This window comes from Coloeus monedula (genome assembly GCF_965178545.1).
Source record: "Coloeus monedula genome assembly, chromosome: 18".
NCBI lineage: Eukaryota > Metazoa > Chordata > Aves > Passeriformes > Corvidae > Coloeus > Coloeus monedula.
In genome coordinates, this window is record NC_138798.1 from 3962536 (window position 1) to 3975640 (window position 13105).

Sequence of the window (13105 nt, forward strand, 5' to 3'; positions counted from 1 at the left end):
GAGGGCTCCGCGCCCCTTCCCGGGACTGAGACATGGCGGGGGGGGGGGCGGTGGTGATGTCCGAGAGCCGCGGGGGGCGATGCTCGGGGGTCGCCCCGAGGGGGAGAGGGGTGGACCGGGAGGGTGCCCCATCCCTCCTCGCCGCGGGGCGCGGGCGGGGCGCGGCGGGGCCGCCCCCGGTGGGGGCGGGCGGGCAGGCGGGGGCCCCCCCCTCGCTCCGCGCTGCTCCGCGCCCCTCCGCGCCACCGGGCTCCCCCAAGATGGCCGCCGACGTGGGATCGATGTGTCGATACCGGACACGGTTTGATGCTCGCCGGCTCCAGGTCGGTGGCGGCGGCGGGCGCGGGGCTGGCGGCGGGCGGGAGGGAGGGATGGGGGTGGCCGCCCGGATCACTCCCCCCCCCCCCCTCCCCGTCCCTCCCTCCCTTCCTCTCCCCCCGCGCCCGCCCCCCTCCCTCCGCCCGCCCTTCCCCATCGATAGGTATCAGAAATTGATCCCCGCCGCCGCTCTTTGTTCGGCGCCGCCCGCCCGGGAGCCTGGAGCAGAGCATGGAGCAGCGCTAGCGGCGATGGAGCCGCGATGGAGCCCCGGCCCCCGCCCCGCCGCCCCCGAGGTGACAGCGGGGCCGGGGGGCGGCCGCCGCTCCGCCCCGGCGGGAGGGAGGGAGGAAGAGGAGGGAGGGAAGTTGCGCGGGATGAAGTTGCGGGGAGCGCGGCCCCCCGCGCCGCCCCGCCAAGTTTCTGGCGGTCCCCGCCCGCCGAGCGGAGCCGCAGGTGCCCGCGGGCTGCGAAGTGTCCCCGGAGCCGCCCGCAGCGGGAGCGGCTCGGTCCCCGCATCCCCCGGCGCTCTCGGGGCGGGCAGAGCCGCGCGGTTGCGGTGATGGATGCGGGGATGGCGGAGCGGGGTTGCCCGGAGCCCCGCCGCCCTCCCATTGTTATCCAGGGCCGGTGCGCGGGGCCGGTGCGGGGGCTCGGCCAGCCCTGAGCGCCGGGAAGGCGGTCGGTACCAGGCGGTGCCGCTCGGACCGGGGATGGAGGCGGCGGGGGGGAGGCAGCTCCTTTGTGGCTCCGGGCAGGTCACGGCCGCCGTATCCCACCGTGGTACCCTCGGTCTGTGAAATTCCCGGTAAGTCCTTTGTTACCGTGTGCGGGGGAAGGTTGCCAGGGGCTGCTGACAGTTTGTGACCTTAAATGCGCACCTTAAATAGGAGGTGGATAATTAACACAATGGCTCTCCCGACATAATGGGATGAAACCCAACCTGGAGCCGCTACAACAACCGAAACGCGCATTTCCACGGATATTAAATGGGTTTATCCCCGTAGGATATTCCGGAGTTTAAAATGCAGCATGCTTCGGAGGAGAGTAAACAAATTGAAATGCGATTTATGGGGCTCCGGTACTGGATCAACAGTTCCAGCATTAATACATTTTGGCTTTTAAGCAGATTACGTGCTGCATCTGCGCTACGCGACCCGAAAAGTACCGCAGGTACCTCGGCCGGTGGGTTTGCCATGACTGCTCAGTTCTGGCATTGTGGCCGGGAAGGGATTACGGCTCTAAGCGCTTCGGATACAAAAGCGTTCCTCGCTAAATCGCGCTAATGACTTTTCCTGGGTGCGCGCAGAACCTTTATTTAAAGATAAATATTGGCAGCTACTTTGCCGTGGGTCTGTCGGGGGCGAACTTTGCCGGAGGGAGAGGTGGGCTGGAAGGTGGCGGCTCTGCTTCCTTCCCCGCCGTTCCGCCTGGCCGGTGCCTGTGGCCGGGTGCGGAGCTGGAGAGGGAGCAGCAGCGATTGACTTCTGTCCAGGCAGCAGTTCTGCCGCCTCGCCGGGATCACGTTGGGAAAGGTGACCTTGTGCCAGCTTGGCCTAATGCCCTCCATTAAAAAAAAAAAAAAAAAAAAAAAAAAGGAAAACAAGAGGGGGAAGGAAAAAAAAAAAGGAAGGCAAGTAATCCATTTATTATTCTTCCAAGAGCTTCCCCCCCTCCTTTTTTTTTTCCCTTCCTTTTTAATGGATGTGTCTGAGCAGCTCTGGTGGCCTGGGGCTGGCCGGGAATGGCAGAGTTTGAGCCGCCCTGATGAATGGTGGGCATATGGAAAACACAGGGATAATGTGCCACTCGGCAGCGCTCGGATCGAAACGGCGCTGAGCCCTTTTACAGCAGAGAGTCGCGGAAATGAGAAGAGATAAAATTCTATCAAAGATAATACCAGATGTATTTCACCGGGTTATGAGATTGGTTTATTGTGTACATTACTAATGCAGTATTTTTTTACAGCTTTCTTGTGTGTGATAGTCAGAGCGGGATTCATACCTTCATGGGGGTTTTGGGGTTTAATTTGCTCGGGGTTTATTGCGTTCTGGTCAGCACCGTATGGATTTATGGAATGTTCTGCGTGCCGGGTGCTGCTCCAATCCAACCCGTTCTGCATTAAAACGGCAAAAAATGGGCAAAGAGTTGCGAGCTGCTGATTTGGGGTAATAAATACAACGGCGAGCGAGAGCGATTAGAGCCATCTTTTATAAATGTCTTCACATCTCATTATGCAGATGAGCTCTGGCTACACGGCTCCAAGCCTTTGGTTCTCGTCAAATAAAATGTTCTTGGGTTTATTTCCCGGAATGCAAATGCTCTCTCTCCGCGTGCCGGAGTTGGGCAGAAACTTCGGCGGCTCTGCCGGATGGTGGAGAGCCGGGAGCCTCGGAGCGTGGTCTGGTTGATGAAGTGTTTTTGCTGTTTAAAGTTTAGGGGAGAAGGAGGTAAAAAAAAAATTTAAAAATCCACAACTGTGGATGTGATTAAAATATTATAACCTTCTGATATTCTGGAGTGCATAAATTTTACATATCAGCTACAGAGGGAGTTTAGACATCCATTAAATGATATGACAGCTTGACTTATCTAAATGTGCATCATTTAACAATGTGTCAAAATTCTGCTTTATATAGACGACAGCAGTAAATAAGCTATCAGTCCTCTTGGCTGGAGCTTCATTCCTGGAGCTTGGACTAATAAACTTAACTGCATTCTTGTGGAGCAGCAGGATAACCCTGGGGGGAGGCCGAGGCATTTCTGGGGCTGTGACTGGGGGGAGCTTCACCTCTGCAAATGCTCAGGGTTCTCTGTGTTTTTAGGGCTCTTATGGAGAGACTGGTGGGACATTCCAGTTTCCTCCAGCATCTCCAGCACCCAACACCTTCCATCCCTGCTGGAGGCTGAGATGGTGGCTGTGGCCACTGTGCCCAAGCAAAAGTGGGGGGAGCCCAAGGGGGCTCTGGGTGCCCCTGTCTCGCAGGGATTTTTCTTTCCAAGCTGAAATCTCTGGGTTTATGGAAGTGCAGGCAGTGCCCGGGGCTGGCTGAGAAGTCCTGTGAGGTTGGGAATGCGGTTTGTGCTTTCCAGTGGCTCCAGCTGCTCCCGGTGCAGTGGGGCGTGGGGAGCATTGGCTGCGGAATCATCTGGTCTGAACAATTAATCTGAATTTGGGCGCAGTGGCACTGACGGAGCCGGGGCCTCGGCAGATGTCTGTCTCATGGTTGGCTTGGCTGTTGTCTGATGGTTGTGTGCTCCTCCTGGGAGCTTCCCAGTGACCAGAGCTCTTCAGGTGGATTCTCTGCTGTCTCCTGCAGGGCTGTGCCCTGTTGGTAGGGACACAGGTGACGCCTCTGTCCTTCACGCAGAAGCTCTGTTTCCTTAGGGATCGAGGTCTATGGCAGCTGGAAATGCTCCTTCCATGTGCCCTAAGGAGGTCCAGCTGAACTGGTCACTGAAATGCTGATGCTCCAACATCAACAAGTTCAAACCTCGGTGCCTGGAGCATTCAGAATGTCACTGTTATTGTCACCTCATGGTGTCCCCTTCCTCTGTGCCTCCACTGCAGCTCCCAGCTTGGGACAGCCTGAGGTGCCACATCCATCCCACCCCCACAAATCCTTCATTAATACCTGATATTTCTACTATTTCCAATTTATATATGTGCAGGGAGGAGGAGATGGGCCGTGTTTCTGGTCCCACCTGCTCTGGGGTCAGGATTGAGCATTGCCAGAAAGTCAGACTGTGAAGTTCCTGAAGTGAAATCTGATTTTTTTTCTTTTATTTTTTTTTTCTGGCTGAATAATTGAGATGCTGCCAGACAAGAAGAGCTGCAGAAAATGAGAGTTTATCTTTAGCACCACAGTTCTCACTTTAGAAACTGGTGACCCCAATTCCAGCCTGGAGAGTGACTTCTTCCCTAATTAATAAATCCATTAATTAATTGTGTGCGTGCTGCAGCCCATTAGAGATGTACATGCTGGCCTCCTGATCCAGTTTAGTGGATTGTCTCTGTGGCCTTGGAAAAAAGGAGGGGAAGAGAGGGATTGTGACCAAGAGGCAGATAGGGGACAGGGATGGAAATATAATTTGATTTTTGTGGGACTGCAGGGACCAGCACAAGCCCTGCCCTCTCCTGGTGGGTGTCCCAGCTTGGAGAGGGGTGTGGGAACAGAGTGGAGTGCTCAGGGTTGCTGTGCCCGCTGAAGTGGGGGACAGTGGTGAGGGGTGGGGGCCATGGGGTGCCTCTTGTGCAGATGCCCCACGGGATGGGGAGCAGGGAGCTGCTCCCAGGGGTGCCAGGGCTGTGGCATCACCTCGGCATGGGTTTGGCAGGGCTGGGCACGGCTCCTGCGCCGCAGGTGGAGCAGAATGTTAAAGCCCTGGGTGATGCCAATTATTATTTACGAGCAGATTAGGAGGCAGTGCACTCCCAGCCCGCCAGTCCTTCAGGAGGCACTTGCTTAACTAGAAAACCTCAGCAGAGCCTGCGGAACTCGCCATGCATCTCCCTCCATATGTTGGCACAGAGCTGCTCCCTTCAGTTAATTTTTCTTGCTGTCTGCAGAGACCTGGAATAAAAACACAGGCAAAGTGTTGTGTGTGCTGGTCCCAGGGCTCCTGTTTTCTCTGCTGAATGGGAAGCTGGCTGTTGGCAAAAGAAGCATCATCTTTATGTGCAGGAGGCTTTGCTTACCTGTGGGTTTGGGGGCTCCAAGGGCAGCTCTGCTCCCCTTTTTTCCACTCCTGGTTTTGCTGGCTGGAGAAAATCGATGTATTTGGGTTCCCAGAGGTGGCTGCATGTCCCAAGGGATGGCACTGGTGCTTCTCCCCTCCTCCCTTGGGTGCTGGTGTAATCATGGCGCCACATCCCTGGCTGCAGGAATTCCTACATCCCAAATTTCGGGGAATTATCCTGGGAGCTGCCTCCACAACACAGCAAATTGAAATTGCAAGGCCATTGTTTGCAGGGAGGGAGGCTGAGCTGCAGCATCCTGCTCCTCAGCATGCCTTGAAATGGGATTTATTTAGGATTTGGAAGCGATGGGTGTGTACTCCCCCCACACCAGACCTCGAGACAGAACCCACGCTGCAGCTCATGGTGTAGCACATTCCCTTTGGGACAGGAAAAGGCACATTAGAGACATCCATTCCCCACCCCAAAAGCCCTGGTGAAGTTTCTCAGAACATTTTGTACCATCCTGTTCCTATTACCGAAAGATGTAATTCCCCAACTTGGGAGATAATAAGCAGGTATTGACTTCTGCTGGGGTCATTATCAAGATTTATTCAGTCAATATGGCTCCTCAGGTCAATAAATCTTGAGGTTGATAAAGGAGGAATATATACTTGCAGACTTTATTAAAAAGTTTTCCCCTTTCGTAACACTTTTTCCTGTGTGTTGCAACAGGATCTGTGACTGAGTTTTCTCTAATAACCTTTTTTTTTTTTTGTGGTGCACGTTTTCCTGCAGCTTTTGTTCTGTATTTCCAAGACAGCACAATGTGGGAAGCAGGATTTGGCCATGTGCTGGCTCTGGCTTGCTGGAGATCCCTTTCAGGATGTGATTCCCCCTCTCCTGGCTTGGCTCTGGTGCTGGGGGAGGGTTTGGGGTGAATGGGGGCTGTGGGTGCCTCAGCCCATGTCTCAGGGCTCAGTGGGTGGGAGCACAGGGCTGAGCATTGAGTTTCTCTGGAGAAAGGTGGACTGTTTGCCCATCCAGAGGGTCCTCGGGGGCATCTCTGCAGGAAGAGCTCCAGCAGAGCTTGCCAAGTCCCATCCTGTGCCCACAAGTCCCAGCTCAGGATGGAGGGTGATGGGAGGCAATAACTGCTCAGCCCAGTTTTTCAGGCAGGATCCCCATCAGAAGGGCAGTGTGTGATGATGGGCTCCTTCAACCTCATCTCTGTATTTAATGTGAATTATTTTGGCTGTGCCTGCCTGACTCCTGCTTTGCAATATTCAATATTCCCACCACCGGTGGCTTTTTTAAGCTGAGCTTCCCTGGATGTGCTGACACCTCCTCCCAAAATGGATTCGGTGCCTTTTATTCTTTAACATGGCCTTGCTGTTTAATTATTTTTTTGACTACTTTGGTGCAGCACTAAGTGATTTCCCCAAAGCTGCCCCAGCACCCCTGAGCACTGACTTTGCTGTGATTTAAGCGAGAGCGGGGCCGATTTAATATTTAACTCCTGGCGTGTGCCTGTGCCAGCCATTCCTCCTGCAACACAGATCCCCAAAAAAGTAAATAACCAATTTGAACCCCGGATAAATGTCCCTCTGGTGGGAGCTGTGCCGTACATCAGCCGCTCCGAGCATGCCGCCGTTGCCTTTGGTAACGCTCCCGTGGTTTTACACCAAAGTCAGGACCTCGAGCATCCTTTGTTTTCTTCCACCGGGATAACATAATAAAGTATTACCTGCGCTGGCAGCAGGGCTTGTAATGTGTGCTGTAAGCACGGAGCAGAGCCGGGGTGTTATTGCTCAGCCTGGCTGCAGAGGACATTTATTCCTTATTAATCACGCTGACGGGGAGAGCTGCCTCCGTCTGCGGCTCTGGGAGCGCTGCACAAACATTGCTGCAGCCCTGGGAGCTGGGTCATTATTACCCCTCTCGTCCCCCCAGTTTCTTGACTGAGGCAGAAGCCGTGGGCTCTGTGGGGGCACAGGTTGGGCTAAAAGCCCCCTGTGATGCCCAGCACGGTGGCTGGGATGGGGTCAGTGGAGAATGGTGCCCTCCAGGAGACAGGCTGGTGGAGACCCCTGTGCTGTAGCTCTCCCTCGGGATGGTGGGGGTAAGCTGCATCCAGGGGAGGGTTAGGTTGGATATCAGGAAAAGGCTGTTCGGGCACGGCCCCAGGGCTGCCAGAGCTCCAGGAACGTTTGGACAGCGCTGCCAGGGTGGGATTGTTGGAGTGCCTATGCAGGGGCAGGGGTTGGACTCTGATCCTTTCGGCTGTTTCCAGCTCGGGACACTCCATGACTCTGTGAGTCTGCGGGGGTCTCTCCCCACGAGTGGCTGCTGATGTCACATTTGTTGGGATGGGATGGAGTGGGATGCTGTGGCCGCTCCGCTCCCATTCCCTTCCTCTGGCACCAGAGCGGGGCTGTACTCTGTTGATGCCAACCCATCCAAACTCCTCCCAGTCCCATTCCTGGCAGAGCTGAGGGCTTGCGTGTGCCCGGGGCGGCGGGGCTGTGCCCTGGGCACGGCTCCAGCACGTGTCCGGCTCTGCCGGCTCCGCTCTCCGCTCGGCACACGCCGCTGAGGCAGCGTCTCCTGCCACCGCACTTTTCCTTCAAATAAAAGCAGCTAATTAACATTATTCTTTAATTATTGCCTTTATCAACAAGGGGTCTGGTTTATACCAGCAGGATAGTCGCTTTCCTTTCCACTACCCAAGCGAACGCTTCAATTCCTGTTGCTTTTGAAATGAATTTGATGTCATCTGCCCATTGTCACTTAATGGGGACACTTGGGTAATGATTGCGCGCTCCAGCCCTGTTAGCAGCACTGCGAGCGTGTAATTTAGCCCCTTAGGCAACGGTACTTTTGAAATCTCTGGATAGTTTTGAACTCTCTGTTCTTAATTAAATATGCAATTTTTCACGGTAACCAGGTTAATTCTTTTGTGTTGTGTTGTAATACTGTTAGGAATTTTCATAGTTCTTATTAAACATTATTCAGGCATTGTGAATTCCATAATTAAAAAAAATGAAAAGAACAAAGCTTGATTCACTTCTTTCTTTTCCCTGGTTAATTTATCAAATGAATTTTGCAAATTTTTCTTTTTCTCCCCAGACGGCGTGCCAAGTGTTTTAAAGGGGAAGGATTTAATTGCTCTGTAGGGATTGGTTGGTTATGAAGGATTTGGCTGTTTGATTAGTAAACCCTATTGGGAATGGTTTAATGCTCCATGATCTTAAAAATTGTCTGATTGTGAGGCTCTCCAAGGATGTTTCCTCTTTTCCTTATGTATGGCAGCGGCTTTGCACAAGTGTGATTATGGGATGGGGAGGAGGGAGCCGAGGTCGGTGCTGGGTGAGCTGGGCTGCCCCGGCCAGGAGGAGGAGGATGGTGAGGCAAACCAGCAGCTGTTCCTGTGTACCCCTGCAGAGTGTGGGCATGGATCTCTGGCTGGGCCAGGATGGGGCTGCTCCAGACTGGATGCATCCCTCAGTTCCTCCTCCAAGACTTGCTGCCCGTTTTGCCTTGTGGTATAATGGAATTTTATAGAAAATCTGGTTTATTAAGAGACAAAACCCTGCTGTGCTCTCCATGTCTGAATCACTCTGGTATCCGTGGGCACATCCCTGTAAGGATGCTGAAGTGCTGAGGGGATCAGTGCAGGCTGGGCCATGCACAAGGAGGGATGTGGGGATGCAGCTGCCGGGGTTTGATCCAGGGATCCCAAAGCAGGGGGAACCCACCTGCTCTGGTGGTGGGGATGTCCAGCCAGGAGTCTTTATCCAGGCAGGCTTTTAAAAAGGATAAAACTGGCTCTGTTTCTGCTGGTTGTTTAGTCCTCTTTGGATCCAGAATTGATGGAGGTGACGTCTGTGCACCGACATTGGGGCTGCAGGAGTGGGCTGTGACTCCAGCATGCCAGGAAGGGCACACTGCTCCAAAATCCCTGCTGGAGAAGAGCCTGGGCTTCCCTTCCAGAGTGTCCGGGAGCATCCCTGTGGGCACTGCCAGCAGTGCTCTGTGTAGTTTTTAAAGCTCTTTTGGATTTAATATAGAGAAAAAAGGCCAATATTTGGTGGTTTTAGCCTTATGGTGGCAGCTGGGCTCCCCCTGAGGTTGTGGGGTGAAGGATGGTGGGGCCTCACTATTAAATAACAGAACAACCCCAGCGTGGTGCTGGCACCTGGTGGAATTTTGGGGGGAGCAGGAGGGGTCTTACCTCCCACCTGGAGCCGCCCCAGGAGGTGCCACTGTCTGGGAGCTGCAGCCCAGCCAGGATCGATTGTGGCCAGTCTGAGGGGACTCCCCAGGGGTTATTTGGGCTTTAAGGAGAGGTCAGAAAGTCATTACACTTATAAATATATTACTGTTTAAGAGAAGAGCTGTCATCTTTGAACTTGGTTTATGCGGCGCCAATTTTTTCCCATTCTGATTCCAGCCAGGAGGATCAGCCAGCCTGGGGCAGCATCTGGGCGGCTCAAGGGAGGAAATAGAGGATTCAGCAGTGCTGGGCAGGGGGTTTTGCCTCAAAAAGCTTTAGAATCTATGCTTAAAACTGCTGCTTTCCCCCAAAACTTGGAGAAAGATGTTGGTTTGAGGCTTGGGGAACCGAGTGATGCTGTGGTGATGCCTCTGGCAGTGATTCCGAGTTGGAATGTGTGTCAGAGCTGGGGTTTCTCTGCATCATCATCATCTTTTGGGTGGTTTTGGGGAGGGACAAGCCAGCAGTACGTGAGTGCCCTGGTGTGACCATGTAGGACTGTCACCAGCCCACAAAGTGAGATGCCACCAAGCAGTGGCATCACCCCATGGCGATGTCTCCATGCTGGGTTGAGCAGCGTGGGCCAGGGATGCCAATGGGGCTTAAAAACAATGAGTTAAATCAAGATAAATCCCAGTTGTCCCCCCAGTTTTCCTGTTCCTCATGGTTGAGTGAGGCACTGAACGACGAGTGCTGGGCTGTGGCTGAAGCAGGGACACAAACCATTTGCTCCGTGGCGGTGGTGACACAGGGTTTGAGCAGAGACCAGCAGGACTGAGGGATTCCACTCCCCCCAGGGCTGTGCTGAAGCTGGAAAGTCATTTAAAAACAAAAAAAAAGCCTACCAAAAAAAAAAAAAAAGGGGGCTAGACATTTGCAAGGCGAAGGCGAGCAGATGCCAGTAATGTATTCCCAGGCATGACACAGAGTGGCAGCGTGTCATGAACCGTGTCCCCAGGGACCCCCGGGTCTGTGATATTGGCTTTAACCCCCACCAGCTCCGGTCGGGGCGTAAATTCATCAGGCTTACGGGTATTGCTCTTGGACTACTGAATAATTTACAGTTGCAGAGCCCAGCCAGGTTCAGGTCATCGGGGTTCATGGGTTAATAACAGGTTTGGTTTTTGTTGTCAGCATCTGCCTTGATAACATATGAAAGAATCCTATTCTGTTGATTAGATTTTGAAATGGATCAATTTTTAATCAGCAGAACATCTGACTCACTCAATAAGAGGAGCGTGGTGGAGACAGGACGAGGGGCTCGTTATTTACAGGATTGTTTGTTTTTACTAATACGCAAATCCTCGCCGGGGCTGGAGCCTCCCCCCCGCCTTCCCTGGCCCTGGCTCCCCCAAAATAAATCGCTGGGATTATCTGCAGCCTCGTGCCAGGTATTTGATCCATCCACTGATTGGGTGGGAAATCCATGCTGCTGCTCAGGGCCCGCTGAAGCTTTGATTTAACTATCTTGTTATCGATGGAAAACATTTACTTACCGCTCGCCAAACCTTACACAGAAAATTTGACATTCTGGGGGTATTTCATTCACCTCTTCCCGAGCATCCTGCGTGGAGCTCCCCTCTCTGAAGGCCACCAGGATGAGCTTGTGGGAGAGCAGGGAATGAACTCTGGTGGGATGAAGAAATATCCCGGTTGAATTCCTGCCTGTGAGTAAAGTTTCTGAGGGAATAGCTTTTGATTTCATCATTAAAAAGAGCTGGATCCCCATGGAAAGTTAAATACTGAGTGGGGCACCTGGGCAAAAACTTCATTTATTTATTTTCTAAATTATTTGGTTTTGATTACTTGGGCACTAGAAAATTCCAAAGTTGACATATTTCACTGCATCTTGATAAACTGCATGTGTTTCTTTTTGTAAAGACATGCAGGAAATAAATATTATTTTTTAATAATAAATTAGTAGGTTTTTTTACTGGAATCCGCTGGGTCAAAATTTTGGCTTGAAGCCAGTCAAGTGCTTAACAGCCACCATCACAGGACTCCCTGAAAATCAAATTCTGTTTTTTAATAACAGAAAAGCTAAAAGTCTCATCAGTGTAATGTTGGGAAGAGCATGGGAGAGATGGCTCTGTGGGGGCTGGCTGGGAACTCTGTCACTGGCAGATATTGATATAGATAAGAACTCATTGGGATGATAATTTGCATGGGTTTGTCCTGAGCCCTTTGGGATTTTACTTTTAAAACTTGTGCCTTCTGGCTGTCTCCTTAACCTAAATAAATATTCTCTCTCGGATCAATTAGGATTGTGGCTAGGGGGGAGGAATTGCTCCTGGTAGATTTTTTTTTGTTTTCTTCATTTCTTTCTTGAAAGTGTGGCCTCTTCTTTAAAATTTTTGGAGCATTTCTGAATTTATAGACGTAGCTTTTTTGTTGATTTGATGAGGTGGTGATGTAAGCATCGCGAGAAATGTGCTGAGGCCTCTGGCTGGTGCTGGGGATCCTGGAGATGGGGATGTGAACATGGAGATGGATTCCTGATGCTGTTGGGTGCCACAGCCTATTCCAGCTCCCAGCTGAGCACCCACGTGCTCTGTGTTTGCTGATCTTTGGTCACAACCAGCCTCGCTCCAAGGTTTCCTCTGGAGCTTTGCGGTGCCCGGAGTTATTACAGCGCCATAATCCCAAGGGCTCATTCCTACAACCTGGAAATAACTCTGCAGGTAATGGGTGTTTGCTCTCAGCGGACACAGGTGATGTATCAGCCTCTCCTAAAATCATTAACACCATGAGAAGGTTAAATATGCAAATTATATCATCCCTGGCGGGTTTATTTGCAGGAGAGCAATGGGTGTCACAAGTTCAGGACTTCCAAATTAAGTTTATTTTAGTGATGGAAAATGTGCTTCTTCTCTTGAGCATCTGCTGCTTATTTTCTGACAGAAGTTGGAAGAAAAACAGTTTTGCAAAGAGTAGAGGGGCTGCTGGGTGGTTTTTATTAAATAAGGGTGCTTAGAAAGTGTTGATGGGGATGATGGGATTTAGTGCCTGATGAGGGCAGTGGGAGTTGCTCTGGGGACTTGCCCAGTTCTTGGCTCCTCTGGTAACTTATTAACTCCAAAAATTGTCCTTGTGTTTAGCAGCTGAGTGAATGAATCGCTGATGGGCCCTGGGTTTTAGTATCATTGCTCCAGACAGGATTGACCCAAAGCAGCTCCAGGGCTGGTTCTGCTGCCCTGTGGGAGCTGGGTCTGCCACGGTGGGAGCAAACGGCACAGGTGGGGCTGGAAGTGGTGCTTTGCTGCTTCCTTTGCTCTTTGAGGCCATGCAAGGGGATTGCTCCTCTGCAGCTGAGGGTTTATTCCAGGGTTCCCATCCCTGTAAGTATTCAAGACCAGATTATACAGGGCTTGGAGCAACCTGGGATAGTGGAAGGTCCCTGTGCTCATGGCAGGGGGAGGAAAGAGATGATGTTCAAGGTCCCTTTCAACCCAAAACATTTTTTATTCTGTGATTCATTTTGGGTGTATGAATTTGTACCCCAGCCAATCCCAGGTACAACCCCATGTGCTGCTCCAAAGCTGCATGGATTTGATCCGGAATTCCCAAGACCTGCGCACCATCCTCTCCTTTTTCCTCCTTGATTTTTTGAGCCATTTAGCCAAGTATGATGCTGCAATAATTTTGGGCACCACAGGGTGTTTGGGTTCATTAGGTCTCACTGTGGGGACCATACAAATTTACCTTTTGACAGCAGTGGTCTTCTCTGCCCATCCCTTCTCTTATTGAAGAATCCCCTTCCCACCAGGATGCATAACCTGAGCCTGGAAGGGTTTCTGCCTTTTGGTCTTTTTTTAGGCTAATAATTAAACCAT

At 52.1% G+C, this 13105-nt stretch overlaps 1 protein-coding gene across 1 annotated transcript in view; it reads left to right on the forward strand.

Moving 5' to 3' along the window:
- Window positions 1-260: 260 nt before the first annotated feature.
- The window catches only part of CUX2 (cut like homeobox 2), a gene marked incomplete at both ends in the record, with an annotated part of 62299 nt that continues 49454 nt past the window's right edge, over window positions 261-13105 (forward strand). The window contains one exon of the mRNA XM_082293182.1: window positions 261-323. Coding sequence (XP_082149308.1) covers window positions 261-323 — 63 coding nt within the window. The remainder of the gene's footprint in view (window positions 324-13105) is intronic.